Source organism: Ptychodera flava, chromosome 13 (assembly GCF_041260155.1).
Source record: "Ptychodera flava strain L36383 chromosome 13, AS_Pfla_20210202, whole genome shotgun sequence".
Taxonomy (NCBI): Eukaryota; Metazoa; Hemichordata; class Enteropneusta; family Ptychoderidae; genus Ptychodera; species Ptychodera flava.
The window spans coordinates 36403026-36416967 of NC_091940.1; the positions used below are offsets into that span (position 1 = coordinate 36403026).

At 35.8% G+C, this 13942-nt stretch overlaps 1 protein-coding gene across 2 annotated transcripts in view; it reads left to right on the forward strand.

The window, feature by feature from the left end:
- The window catches only part of LOC139148322 (tyrosine-protein phosphatase non-receptor type 2-like), a 34436-nt gene extending 20742 nt beyond the window's left edge, over window positions 1-13694 (forward strand). The window contains exons 6-10 of one of the 2 annotated variants that reach the window (XM_070719701.1): window positions 820-1029; window positions 1950-2126; window positions 2724-2944; window positions 5294-5404; window positions 12155-13694. In XM_070719701.1, the coding sequence (XP_070575802.1) occupies window positions 820-1029; window positions 1950-2126; window positions 2724-2944; window positions 5294-5404; window positions 12155-12221 (786 nt within the window). In that variant the 3' untranslated portion in view covers window positions 12222-13694. Of the gene's footprint in view, window positions 1-819; window positions 1030-1949; window positions 2127-2723; window positions 2945-5293; window positions 10530-12154 lie in introns of those variants that run through there. The other variant, XM_070719700.1, reaches the window with a different exon arrangement.
- Window positions 13695-13942: the final 248 nt, after the last annotated feature.

The window sequence follows — 13942 nt, forward strand, 5'->3', positions numbered from 1 at the left end:
AAAAAAGAAAAAGCCCATTGAGCAGATTATTTACCTATCATCCACTATCCAATATAGCAATGAGGAGTAAAGTATCTTATTGTAGTCTCAAACTCACCATCCAGTGATTGTGAGTCAAGTACCCTTCCCATTATTCCTCCTTAAAGGTTCTTGATCTTTGACCTCTTGATTTGCCCATCACTTAGTCATATCTTTGACTGTTTCGACGTTAGTTACATTCACAAATATAGTTACATATATTCCCAAGACTAGCAAAAATATTATGAGGTTATTACGAAAATACCGCAAAGGATGCACGAGGAAGGACATTGGCACAGCGTATCACTCGATGCGAAGCAGAGGGCGATGCGCGGCGGCAATGTCTGAGTGCATCCTTTGCGGTATTTTCGTAATAATCTTATTATTATACATCTTACATTCCTGACTGGGGCTTCAAATTGTTAGAGTAGTGACCGTTTTCGTGCAATGTCAACAATTTTTCTTCTGATTTTATTGCGCCATTGTGGAACGCTATCTCGGACGCGCTTCTGTAAGTTTTGGAGTGTGTGCTCTTCACACGTACGTACAGAGCGTGCGCTAGACTTGTTCTGGCACTCGTCCAAAGGGTCATTTGAAACTGTTCAACAGTGAACGCACAGATACAGCAACAGGAAATGGGGCACCTTGAAGCCATACATGTTACGGAACGGGCGTTCCGTACGGCTTTTTTAGCACACTCAAAATTCTATTGTTCTCGATGGTAGATGTATAATAATATCATTTTCCATTGATAAGACCACATACATGCTTATCTTTGTGTCTTGCTTTACACTTTGACAGACGGGGGAAACACGTGAAGTTTATCATTTCCACTACACAACATGGCCAGATTTTGGACTGCCGCAGTCTCCATCAGCATTTTTGAACTTCTTGGCAGCCGTCAGAGAATCAGGATCACTAGATGATGACGTGGGCCCTGCTGTCGTCCACTGTAGTGCTGGTATTGGTCGATCTGGTATGTTTTGTCTGGCAGACACCTGCCTCCTTATGGTAAGTCTATAATTCTTGTCATTTCAATATAATCATTTATTTTTCAAGTTACTTTTACATATGATTTTATGTGTTTGTAAGTACAGTTTATTGATTTGTTTGTTCACGAGGTTTACAAGTTGAGTATCCAAACAGAAAGTTTGAAATTTTGCTTAAACAGGAAGTTAACAGGACCATGGACACACAATAGGGGATTACTGATGACACAGCCATTTGCATATACTGGGCAGGAGTTTTTGAATTTTCATGGCGTCGCTTTGACCATATGATAAATTTGAATAATTATGGTGGGCACTTTCGTGATATATGCAAAGAGGAGTCAAATGGTCGTACAGGGAACACATTTTGAAACATATGTCTTCTCTTACAAAAAACGGAACATTTTTTCAGTTTATTTTCAACTCAAGTTTAGTTGCTATATATTCACAGACATCATATGCAAGATTCAATGACAATGAACGCCTGAAACATGGCAAAATTATGGGATTCTGGGACCAAACATGGCACGTCCGATAACTAGTGTGGCTTTTTTACATTTGCATAGCTTTACGATAATCTGGCTTTCATAGGGGAAGTTTCTGTTTAAAAGCTGTGGTAAAGGATTAAAAAGTTGTTTTTCTTAAAGAGTAATGTCTGCAATCTCATTCATGGCATTGTGAAACTGAATTAAAATCCATAAATTAGGTGATGCAACTTTCAACATCCCTTGTCAATTTCCATCTTCAGTATTTTTAAGGTCATTTGTGTTGTCCTGCTTGACACTATAAGGTATAGACACTCTATTCGTATGTCAGTGACTGAGAGGAAATTCTGTGACCTCAGTTCCACCATAGTCAGTTTCTCTGTCCTCTTAAAACCTCTATGTTGTCAAAGCTAGCCAGTTATACACCCTGTTCAACTCATTTTACTGTTTATTTCAGGTTGAGAAGAGCGGGGACATGAACAGTATCGACATCACATCCATCCTACTTGACATGAGGAGGTATAGAATGGGTTTGATTCAGACGCCGGATCAGCTACGTTTCTCCTATCTTGCTATTATTGAAGGTGCTAAGAGAATTCTTAAGACAAATAAATTGGATTCACCAACAGATGAGGTAAAGATGGTACTTCGGTTTTGATATACCCTTGAAAGAATTTATCTGAACAAAGTATTAAAAGTTTTTATTCAACAGTACTCTGTACATCTATTACTTCAACCAGAACAAATCTATTTTTCCTGAATAAAAATTCTGGAATGAATTAGATGTCACCAATTATTTTGAGGCCCAGAGGGATTTACGGGAACAAGCTGCACATCGTTTGTTTCCGTAAATGGTGTTTGTGGTGTAGCGGTGTTGTTTTATTGCAAAGTAAAGATTCAAAGAATTTTATTTCCTTTTCAGTTTTACGTCATTTTTCCGTGACTGGCCTGTCCTGTTATTGGCCATGAACAGTGCTTTTGTTCAGATCTGGGGAAAACAAGTAAATGATTTTAAAACCCAAGTATGATTTCTGTTTTCTCGTAATGTGACTGCATCAATATTGTAAGGGGGAGCTATTAAAATTTACTAGGGTTCTGCCAAACAAATAAATGATTAAAAATTAGGCAGTATCTATAAAATACCTTTTAGCTAGAATTCATCTACAGTCTGTGAACTAGATATTTGCAAACCAGGATATGATGAACACAGGATATGTTGTGTATTTTACAGGATGTTGATGGCATTGACCAGATAATTGGAGATATACCCCCCTCAATTCCCCCTAAAAAATCACGCAGCCAAGAGTTCTCAGATCAGAAAAACGTCACCGGCAATAGTCCGGGAAAAACTGAATCAAGAGAAACAGAAGAGGCAGAAGACACAAAAGAAGAGGAACAGATAGAAGAGAAAATTATTCCCAAACCAACAGAGGAAGATGACACCAGGCATAGGTAATTGAGCCAGAAATTTGAAAACAAAAGATCTTACATATCCTTGGACTCACAACAAGCATTCCTTGTTTTGAAATCATCACTGCTGATGCCATTTTCATAATTTTATGTAATCATCTGAAATTAGACTGTCATCCACATTATGGCCATACTATTGTTCTGATTCCATTGTTGATAACAAATAAACAATCCATTTCCGTCCTGTCTGTTCATAAGGGACAACATCAGCGTTGAATATTGCATAACAAGTGATAACATGAATGCTATGCTGAATATTTCATAACAAAGAAATGTTCCTGCTTGAATTTTCCCCTCAATTTCGTACTTTGTTATTACACCACATTCCCTCTATGGGACTGTGGTTATTCTAATCAGGAAAGTTTTGCTCTGTTCAATGTCATTGGCAGTGCATAGAGGTATTAGCTAAATCTGAGTTAAAAGTAATAGTGCATGTAAAAGATATTTCTGTCACAACCAGAGAATAAATGTCTGTACAGCCATTTTGTCATGGAAACTTACCGGCTGACTCGCAGCGTGTTTGCAAGGTTATATCTGATTGGTCGATTGTCACTATTCACAGCCACTTAGGGAGTCTATTTGTATTGTTTTCATTATATTGGTAAGATTCAGCCACCCAATTGGATAACAGCTTCGAAAGCGCTGCGAGTCGGCCCAAACTTACTGCCTAACAACACATATTGTTCCTGGAGGGAATGTCGGAATTGATTCCTTGGATGTCTAAGGGATCATTTAATAACTATATTTGCAAAATGTATATTCTCTAGCATGTAGATTTTGTTGATGTGTGATGTGTTTGCAGTATTTCATGTAACAGACCATATGCCTTGAATATTGCCTTTGTCATGTCATAATGTGTCGGATTTTTAGACCTCTGTCATTATGAAAAAGGATGGACCATAATTATCGCTGAACATTTTGAAATTAGTTTACCACATTTCACCAATATAAATAACTTGAAAACACATAGCAGCTTATTTTGCGAATCCTTAAATGGTATTTATTGAATTGCTCTGGTGTGAACTCTGCCTAGGAGCAGGAGACAGTGCATTTATAATGAAAGTAAAGATCACATAATTATGTGATAATGTATGACGCACCGGGGATTAATGAGTATGATTTATAAAGTGCCATGTAGGATCTTGTGTAAAATGATATCAAGTTAAACACAGTCAGTCAGTGTTTTTGACAGAAGGCACACTGGGGGCCGATGTTATCACTATCAGTTTCCATGTATATGCTAGTCTTATACATGTTCTGTCCAGCCAGCCATCAAACCTTATATCTGCTTGTAGGTAGATCAGCGCTTGAAATACCTAGATGCAGACTGCGATATGTATGCCCATGTTACCTTGGTGCAAGTAGATTGCCAGACTAATGTACACATTGTGCGGCATTACATTTCCTTACACACGATAAATCACCGTGCACATGGTCTTTTTGGGCAGATATCCTACATTTTTAGTGCCCCTATCAGTGTCAGGTTGCTAGGATGTCAGGGTGACCTATGTCATATTGGTCAAAGTTCTTGGAATCTCCTTGTCCAATTGCTCTTGTATGCAGGTTTGTAGGGACGACCCGATTCAGATTTGTTGAAATTATGATAAAACTTGCATACTTATATTTTGGGGGAATTTTTGCTGGTTTTGGTCAAACAAAATGTTTGTCTAGACAGTTGAGTTATGGTTAAATGCTAATATCCAGGTGAAGTGCACCAACAGTCACAGCCAGCACTGATGTATGCTAATGATTACAGGTTGGACTTTCCCATCCATATGTCCCATGTTCATCAGTATTGCCTTAATTGACAAACCAGCCACTCCTTTGATTTATATTAATTATATTAAATATCATAGATGAGCTACACGGGCCTCTACGTCACTTGTAAACATTGTGTTTAAAATTAAAATAAATTTTCCAAAAGTAAAATACTCAGGCCAATAGCTGAAAGTTGGATGTTAATAAATCTATCTTTGGCTCTGCAATTGAACTTTGCTGTAAAGGTGGTACAGAGTAAAAGACAGACGATCCAAATGTGGTCATACAGTCCGAAAATGCGAAAAAAGGAAGTTTTTCATGATGATGAGGAGGATGACTCAGAATATAATTGTGATAAACTGAAACTCTGTCACTGTACAAATACTGGGAAGAATATTTATGTTGATGCAAAACGCAATGTGCACAGTGTACATGTTAGCAAAAAAAGTAATTATTTCAAGCCATGGTGATAATATTTGAAGTGTTGTTTCTAATCTCTTTGATGTACAATAGTGTTGTGTGATCTGTTCCACTTTGCAACCTTTGTAACTCTTTACTTTGATACGTCCACAGGGAACAAGAGCTGAGGAAGAGAAAACGACTTGAAAAGAAACACAGCATGGAAGAGAGATTGGCCAAGATGAGGAAAAAACAGCGTGAAAGTGAATCCTGGAAAAAACAAAGGTCTTTATTACAGTATGTTGGAATAGGTGTCACAGTAGTTGTAGGTTTGGTTCTGATTTACAAGTATTACTTCTAGTAAAAAATTCTTGTTATTTTTTTTTTCTGGGTTATCGAAACCCACGTAGCACAAAGTAAAGCATATATTCAAGTTATCTCATCAGACTCTTCATTTTCTGTCATATCACAGAGGTTATCAATCATTCTTGATGGTAACCTCACTGTTTATTTGTATAAATGTCAGGTTCAAAAATTCATTATTCTTGAGGTATGTTTTCCTCTGTTTTTGTCCAGAGAAGGGATTGCTTCACAATCGTGAATGGAACGTTTTTTGACGAGTATTTCTATGGTAGTGTGTTGGTAGGGTTTCTGTTGTTGTGCCGAATTGAATGAATTGAACAAAATACCTGACAACATTTTGAAACGGAAATTGCAATGCCAACCATCATGTACAGTTTAAAAAGATAGATACAAAGCAGCCATTTTGGTTTCTGTGACGTTTAAGTCAGATATGTACAGTTCTAAGACAAACCAAAAAGCTGTAACTTATTCAAAAATTTGCACTGAAAAAATTGTTTTTCATAAATTCCATTCATTTCAGTTTCCTATGATTCCAAATTCCTTTCACTTTCCTGAATGATATTTAATAACTGTATAAAACGATAAAGCACCATTTAGGTACATTGAAAGAGTATACATCCTTGATGTGAGATTGGTGAAATTATGCCCTAAGAATTTGGTGTGTGTTACCATATATCTTGTCATTTTGTCCGGTGCTTTAAGGCATCTCTGAGCACTATAAAAACAATGAAAACTCACAAAGATGGATAACTCAGAATTTTATGAAAATGGTGCCTTTTCGGTAAGTTACAGCATTTTTGAAAACTAGAAAGTGATGTGGTCAAGATAAAATCTGTAGTTGGTAGTTTGTGAATTTGTCTGAATCGGAGAGTACGCCTTGAGGAAATGATATTGTGCCTTTAGATTGTTAACTGATTTGAATATCAGTCTTATAGAAGATGTTATTTTGCCATGTCCAAAATGGATGTTGGAGAGATTCTATGATGAATTTAAATTTGCAGTGGTTAAACCTGAGTCAATAGTTTGCTTTTGTTAAACCAGAGTGAATGGTATATTCGTAACGTACAGTGATTTTAATGGTCCATGATATTATGTCGATAAATAAAACATTCAGCTGTTAATATTGTATTCGTATATAGGTTGAATATTTTAGAACTTGTGTAGAGTTATCAATTTAATAACAGAAGATTCAAGTAAATTTACCTCTTGTTCCCGAGAGTTCCAGTTAAATTTTTATGAGAATTTGTAGAAGTTGATTGGAGAAGTTTGTGATGAATATTCATGTGAAGTTAGGCGTAAAGGGCAGGCATCCATATTTGATTTACTCAGCTGATAACAACTATAGGGAAGTGCGCAGTGTTTTTTTTGGGTTTGTATTTCAAAATTTGTCAGCTTATTATTGAAACGGTCAACTTCTGTATGACCCATGAACAGGAGTTGACCGACTTTGCAGTAATTTCTTTCAAAGACCAGCAGCCAGCTACGATTTGATCCATTTGTTCCTGTTATTGTTTTCTAATAGTAATATAAAGCCAATGTAGGCCTTTATTGATTGCCAGAATGCAGCCAATTAGATGCTACACTATGTTGAACAGGAAGGAAAAGGATTGCACAGTCATGGCCACTAGGGGGCGTCACACGTGCCACATTTGTTACCAAAGACAACACCTGCAGAAATTTGTTTGACTTGGCTGTGCAGAACAGTGATTTTAGCTAGTGGTGTCACTAGTGATGGTATCAGCTGTGTACACCAATGACAAATACCAGTTTATTTGAGCTGATAGTTGTTGCTGGATGTACAGGTTGGTGACAGTTGTTGTTTAGCAGGCCAGGCATCAAAGTTGGTTGTGTTAGCCAATAAGGGTTTATACCAGATGTACAGGCAAGCTGGCAATGCAGGTCAGTGACAGTTGGTGACACTACTTGCCAGTGATCCATAGTTGCTGATTGTACATGGTCCCTCAATGGTGGAAGAGCTATGGCATGTCCCTGTGCTATTTTTAAAGAAACACATTTTTTCAACAAATGTAAGTGCTTCTGGGCTAAAAACCTAATTTCCTTCAGTGGGAAAATTGCGTAAGTGGACTCCGAAATAAATTGTGATGTAATATGAAAAGCGAATGTTATATTTTGTTTATTCAACATGTACATTTAGTATTACAGATTTTTTTTAGTTTGTGTGTGTTTTTGTGACATAATTGCAAAAGAATGTGTCATGATCAGCTGAACAATTCATAGTTGTTACAGGTCAAGTATGTTTTTTCAATATTTGAACTCATAAAGACTGCCATCTCCACCAGGGACATGTATTCGGTCATAAATCCGGAAGATTGTACCCCTTTTTTAAGGTGTAAAGATTCTTTGAAACCAGTGACACGAATACTATAGGGACAGAATTTTTAAATATGGCAGCTTACTTTCGGATATTTAGGAAAATCTTTCTTTTGATTGCATTATGTCCATAAAGCTGTGAGAAGCTATGGTTCCACAAATCTGCTTTGATTACGTACTCATGGCGGCCATTTTGCTCTGCATTCACCAAACGCACCCTGCTGCTGTGTCAAAGTTTAATTCCATGATAAGGAACAGATGTACGCTTTGAATATGAATTTCAACATAATCCAGTAATAGTGTGTCAGATGTAATGTTGAGACAGCCAGCCTTTCATGGTGCTTTCACCAGCTTTCCTACTCAACACACAACAGAAAATACTATTCAGGAAAATTGAAATCTGTCAACGGGTCATTAGTAGACAATCCTAATATCATATGGTGTTCAGGTTGTTAATAATAAATTAGATAATGTTACTTACATGATAGGTCTGTGTGTACACACCTCGTTGCTCATCTTTATGTTAATATCAGCAGCTCTGTAAATCTTGTCTTTGGAAGAGCCAATATTTTCTTAAAATTTTGCAACGTTGGTCACAAAGTGAACTCAAATACATGTTGTGTGGCTTTGAGTTAATGCAGAAGAGTCCCAGATACTATTCTCTTCGTTCATGCAGTTTTGAGAGATCAATGCATAATTAAATCACAGTCCCTCAACCCACGGATAGAGGGACTATGGTTAAATCTTACAAAATATACATATATGTACATGTATATAATATAAAAATAAAAAATTTCGGTAAAAGCTTGTACAATATAAACACAGGAATTTTGCACATATTATATGTTTGGTAGTTGTTGCTAGACTGTCAACATCAACATCTGCTGTGTCATTTTTAGGTTTTAATTTCCACATTGAACTAACGCTACATTTTGGAATAATGAACCAATTATTGGCAATCAATAGGTGTTTGATTGAGCTGAAATATTTCCCTCATGCCTTTGGCACTTGGCTGTGGTTAAAGGCACTGAATTAACAGCAACATGTATATTTTGCACTTGCCTTTCATAATTAGCCAAGAAAATGTTGACAGTCTATCTGGAGCATGTAGGCACAGTGGACTGTTGATGGTCTATCTGTAGCATGTAGAAGACCATATTAAAGAATTTTTCAGAGAAGATGCAAAGGTTGGCACAAAATTAAAAGTATCAGGGTTTCCTGTCTGAATTCTACTCAATCAAATTGCCGATGAGTTGAAGTGCAACTTGTTGACTTCAGTTTCGCAAATCATATGAACAAACAGCATTTCAAATTTGTGTTAGCTGTGGTGCAAACAGTTGGCATGGACAACGTTGGAGATGAAAACCAAATGTTTACTTATTGCATTCAATGCTGCACAAAATACTAAAAGTGAGAAAGCTACCCCTTTGCTAGACTTTATTTACAAATGAAAGTAGTCTGTAGAGCTGCAATCGATCAATTTATAGCGACTATAGACATTGTAATTAGAGTGCTTGAACTGTTAACTGTTTGAAAGTTTTGCTCAGTAATGCAACTTTAGTACAACACCATTCAAAAAAATCAGAATATTTTTATAGGTTGTCGTAAGAATAAAAGTATAATATCACTTAAGTTGCAAACAATGTTGATGAAAAACTTCAGTAAACAAATAATGTAGATATAGAGTATACTTTCTATTGTTTTGTCATCTCATTTGTTTTTTCGGTAGTTTTGAGTAATGTTAGATCATGTTCACTCATTCATTCATTGGTCACACTAGATTTTCAAGTTCCTTTCAGAGTTTGGTGTTATTGTAGATTGTGCCATGGAATGGCTGATAAATTTAGATATCAATAGTATTTTAAGGTGTACTTTATGTGGCAGACTAGTATGACAGCCAAGGAATTATAAAAAAGAATTGTGTCTCTAGTTTGAGTACATATTAAGTCTCCTGGTTGCTGAGTTTGAAGAGGATGCTTCGACAAGGAAGACAACTGATTTGCAAAGATTTGGAGACAGATTTTTAGATAAATTTGTAAAGAGATACTCACCGGTGTCTTGTAGATGACATGGAGAACTCACAGCAGCAGACGGTGAACTCCAGAAGAGGAATCATCGATTTTATCAGAGAGTGGATGAAACATTCAACATCAAGTTTTGTGGAAGAATGCTGCATTTCAGCTTCAAAGATGGCTACCACTAGAAGTCTGCATCTTTAAAATGCTCCCTTGAAGGTTATCTGACCTTCTCGAAAGTCTACTCCTTTGTTCTATTTTCTTATTAGCATATCCTTAGAAAACCATTTGAATTTGGCAACAAGTTTCTGTTTCTTGTTTTACTGTGAGATTCAGTGTTTTTGTGGTTTGTTAATTTTTCGCTTTTTTTGTCAATGTTGGTGAAATAGTCTTGTTTTGGTTTGTAACCATTGCATTTTACCTCCGTCAAGTTCTACATTAGCCAGGTTATTGATTGTGACATGAATAATGTGAAATGTCAAAAGTATGCAAACACACAGGTTTCAGATATTTAAGGACGCATTTAGGATACAAACATACATATTCCTTTGTCGCATTTTTATCGTAATGTCTGACCCACTTTTACAGCCATTGTTAGTTAACTCTCGAGCAGAGAACTAACAAATCATTTCACCAGTAATGCTCAGCATTTTTTAAATATTTTTATCTTTCCTGATGAATAAAGTGAAATCAAATCATGATTATGAGTGTGTGTTATGATTATTTTATCATTCCACCTCACGTACATGTATAAATATAGAAGAATTTTATTGATATTTTTACTTAAAAGTTACTCATGAAGGCAATAGAATAAGACAAACATGTTATGTATTTACCAGATATCTAATCAGAAATGGTCATAAATGTTGTGTGAATGTAGAAGGTTATTCTGAGGCAAGTCTGAAGCCTTGTTGGAGATGTGAATGTTTCCATAGCAACATGTAATGATTGAGCTTGGACAGCTATCGTTTAAAGAATTGGCTGACCAATGTGTTGTCATGAGCATTAATGAAATGTAAGAAGAAAAACGCAAGGAATAATTTGCAAAATTTTATGCAAAAATCACAATACAGTGCCTGCCTTTACTTTATGATTCATGGGTGTAAAAAGAAAATTCCAGGTGTTACTGAGTGAAAAAAATCTCTTCATAAAATATTTCCAACTGCAGCCCAGTCTACTGTGACGTCAGTCTGCAATTGCACTGCAACTACAATCAAGACATACCTGTTGGGGGAGGGGGACATATGGTCCAACAAATTTACTATTGATAAAGTAACTGCATTTGCAGTTTTTGTGAACATTTTGGAATAAAACTCTGATTACGGGTAACATGAAAACTTTGTTTCAAAAGTAGGAAGGAGTCATCAGAACTGAACCCGTGAAAATTTCTTGTTTACAAACAATGTATTTAATGCAATGATGTCTCGATGCATCACGTCAACATAGCTGCAACATTTCAATTTTACAATGTATATTATGATGAACATTTTAACTTTAATCAGTCACCAGCATACCTGGGACAGAGTCTTTAGGTTCACCATGTGGGTCCATTTCAATGCTTTTCTGACAAACCCCTCTCCCCTTTGAGCAAGAGTAGGCCTGCTCTCCCAAGTTGAACTGTTTTATGCAGTTTCTCAAAATTAAAATTGTGTTTCAACTGTAAAATTCATATATTTGTTGAGTTAAACATGTATACAACTTAACACACTGATTATTATACACAGGACCATATCATTTCCAGACTGGTTTCTTCCATATATTTTGAAAATAATGTTTTTGTGATTTCCAAAGTCACCCTGTCACTCCTACCTCCACTTCCTCTTGTTTGCACACAGGTCTAGTTAATATTTAAAATTCGAAGTGGCCACCACCCTCGTCTTGACTCTATTGAGAAAAATACAATTTTGATAAACTAAAGACTGAAAGTTTTTCTCACTGAAAGAGCTTCAAAGTGAGCCCTCACATGGTGTAGACAGGAATTGTATTGCAAAAGTTTCAGTCTGAACGTCTGTCCTTGGGGACATTCCACCTTAATTAATTTTACTATTGTGTTCTTTGTGCTTTAATTTGAATACCATTGTTAAGTTGCTTTACTTTGTGTCAATGCACTTTGTTAACCGATTTTTGCCATGATTTATCGTGCTTTCTCAATCTTTTGTCTTTTGCTATATGTATATCTAGAGGGCCTAATTGGAATATACTAGTTTTTGCTAACCAGTTAGCTTCTCCTAGTTGATTTTAACATTCTTTAAATATAGATTTAATAGTAGGATTCCTAATGAAACACAGTGGGACCTGATTTAGCATTTTCTGTTTTCCGTTGTAGGCCACTGGAACAAAAACGCAGAAAATCATCAAGTGGGAACCACAAAGCCTCACCATCCAAACTTTGAAAATCTAGATGGGTGCAAAATACTGAGGTTTCTATGGCAACTATGGCATCGCAATTTGAAAATGACACGACAGAACAAAACCTCTCCTCAAGCCATCAGGTTTTAATGAATTAAAAGTCAAATGGTTCCTGGTCTAATTAGTGTAAGACTTTAAAAACTCAGTTGTTGTAAGGAAAAAAAGAACTCTGAATAATGATTTTGATTAGCTTTCTATTTGAAACACTAGAAAGTAGAAATATTTGTGATACTTGAGTGTCATACAGAGAAGTAATGTAAGCGACAATGTAGAATGCCAGAAACTCTTGAAAGAATGAAGGATGTATTAAAACTGAGACATCAAGGCCACTATAAATAGAATGTATAAAAGTGTTTTGTTGAATAGCACTCCTAATTTTGTTCATTGTGAATATATTTGAAAGTTTCACAAAATCAACTTCCCAGCCTCTCTGCATTGCATTTTTCATGCTTAAACAGTAATACCACCTTTTATTATTTGTTATATGTTGAATACATTTACCAATATCTGGTATTTGTACTCCATGACGTATGTATGCTTGCAGTGGGTAAATATTCAATGTTTTAAACTCTTGGAGAAATTTATAGGAAACTTTGCTCACTAACTCTATTGCCTTCACAAGAAAATTCAAATTATACCTATGTTTCTGCCTCTGCTATAAACTGTATATCAATGCTAGCATATATGATTGATCCCATTGGATTACTTGGAGAATTCTTGAAATCATTGGACTTTCAACACCTCTACCAAAATTTGAATTCATTAAAATCACAAAGTGCTACATTGTCCCTTTGTAGTGTTTCTTGTACAGGACAAGCAAATGAATGATGTGTTTGGCAATGTTCCTACTATCTTTCTGTGACATGGTGAAAGTGGAAATAACTTTTCCAAATATCATGATGACTTTTAAGAATATATTAAGATACTGATTCTAGAAGAAAGTGTGAATAAATGGTAGTATTTCTATTCGTAAACAACTTGCATCTCTATAGAAATCTTTTTGGACAATACCCAGCACAAAACCCTTGTATTGTTATAGAATGAAATCCCATTGTGCTTGATGAATACATTGAAAAGGGATGGTCTCCCTATGCTGTTTACTATAGTGGTATAAACACATATGGCCCAGTGCACAAATGTCATAAATGAACAAAAACCCTGGTGACCTTGTGTTTTGAATGAACTGTTTTCACCACTATTGCAGCAAGATGAGAAAGAGGACATACAATGTGGAAATAGGAGTCCTATCCGTACAAATTACTGAGTGTAAACTTTAGTTCACCCTGAAAGTATCTGTTGTTAGAGTGTTTCAATGAGCATTTTGTAGACACTAAATAGCATATGAATATGCATTAATAAAGTAGGGCATACTTAATATTCGAGTCCTAGATTATAAAACTGTATGTTGATATGAAAACGGAATCAAATTGAAATAAATATTAACATAACACTTACAATATTGTATGCATGAATTCTATTCTGTGGTTCACCAGCGTCCACTATCGAGTAGCCATTGTCATGCAGTTTCAGCCGGTGTCTGATTTATGGGGTCAGTTGAAGCTATCAAATCTATCAGCCAAATCTACCTAGGGTGTTTGATCAAATATATAAATCTGACCAAAGTCTGTTAAGTAAACATTTCCAGCACACGTGTATAACTAAATGTGTAACGTATCTGAAAATACAGTTTACAGGGTATATGGAA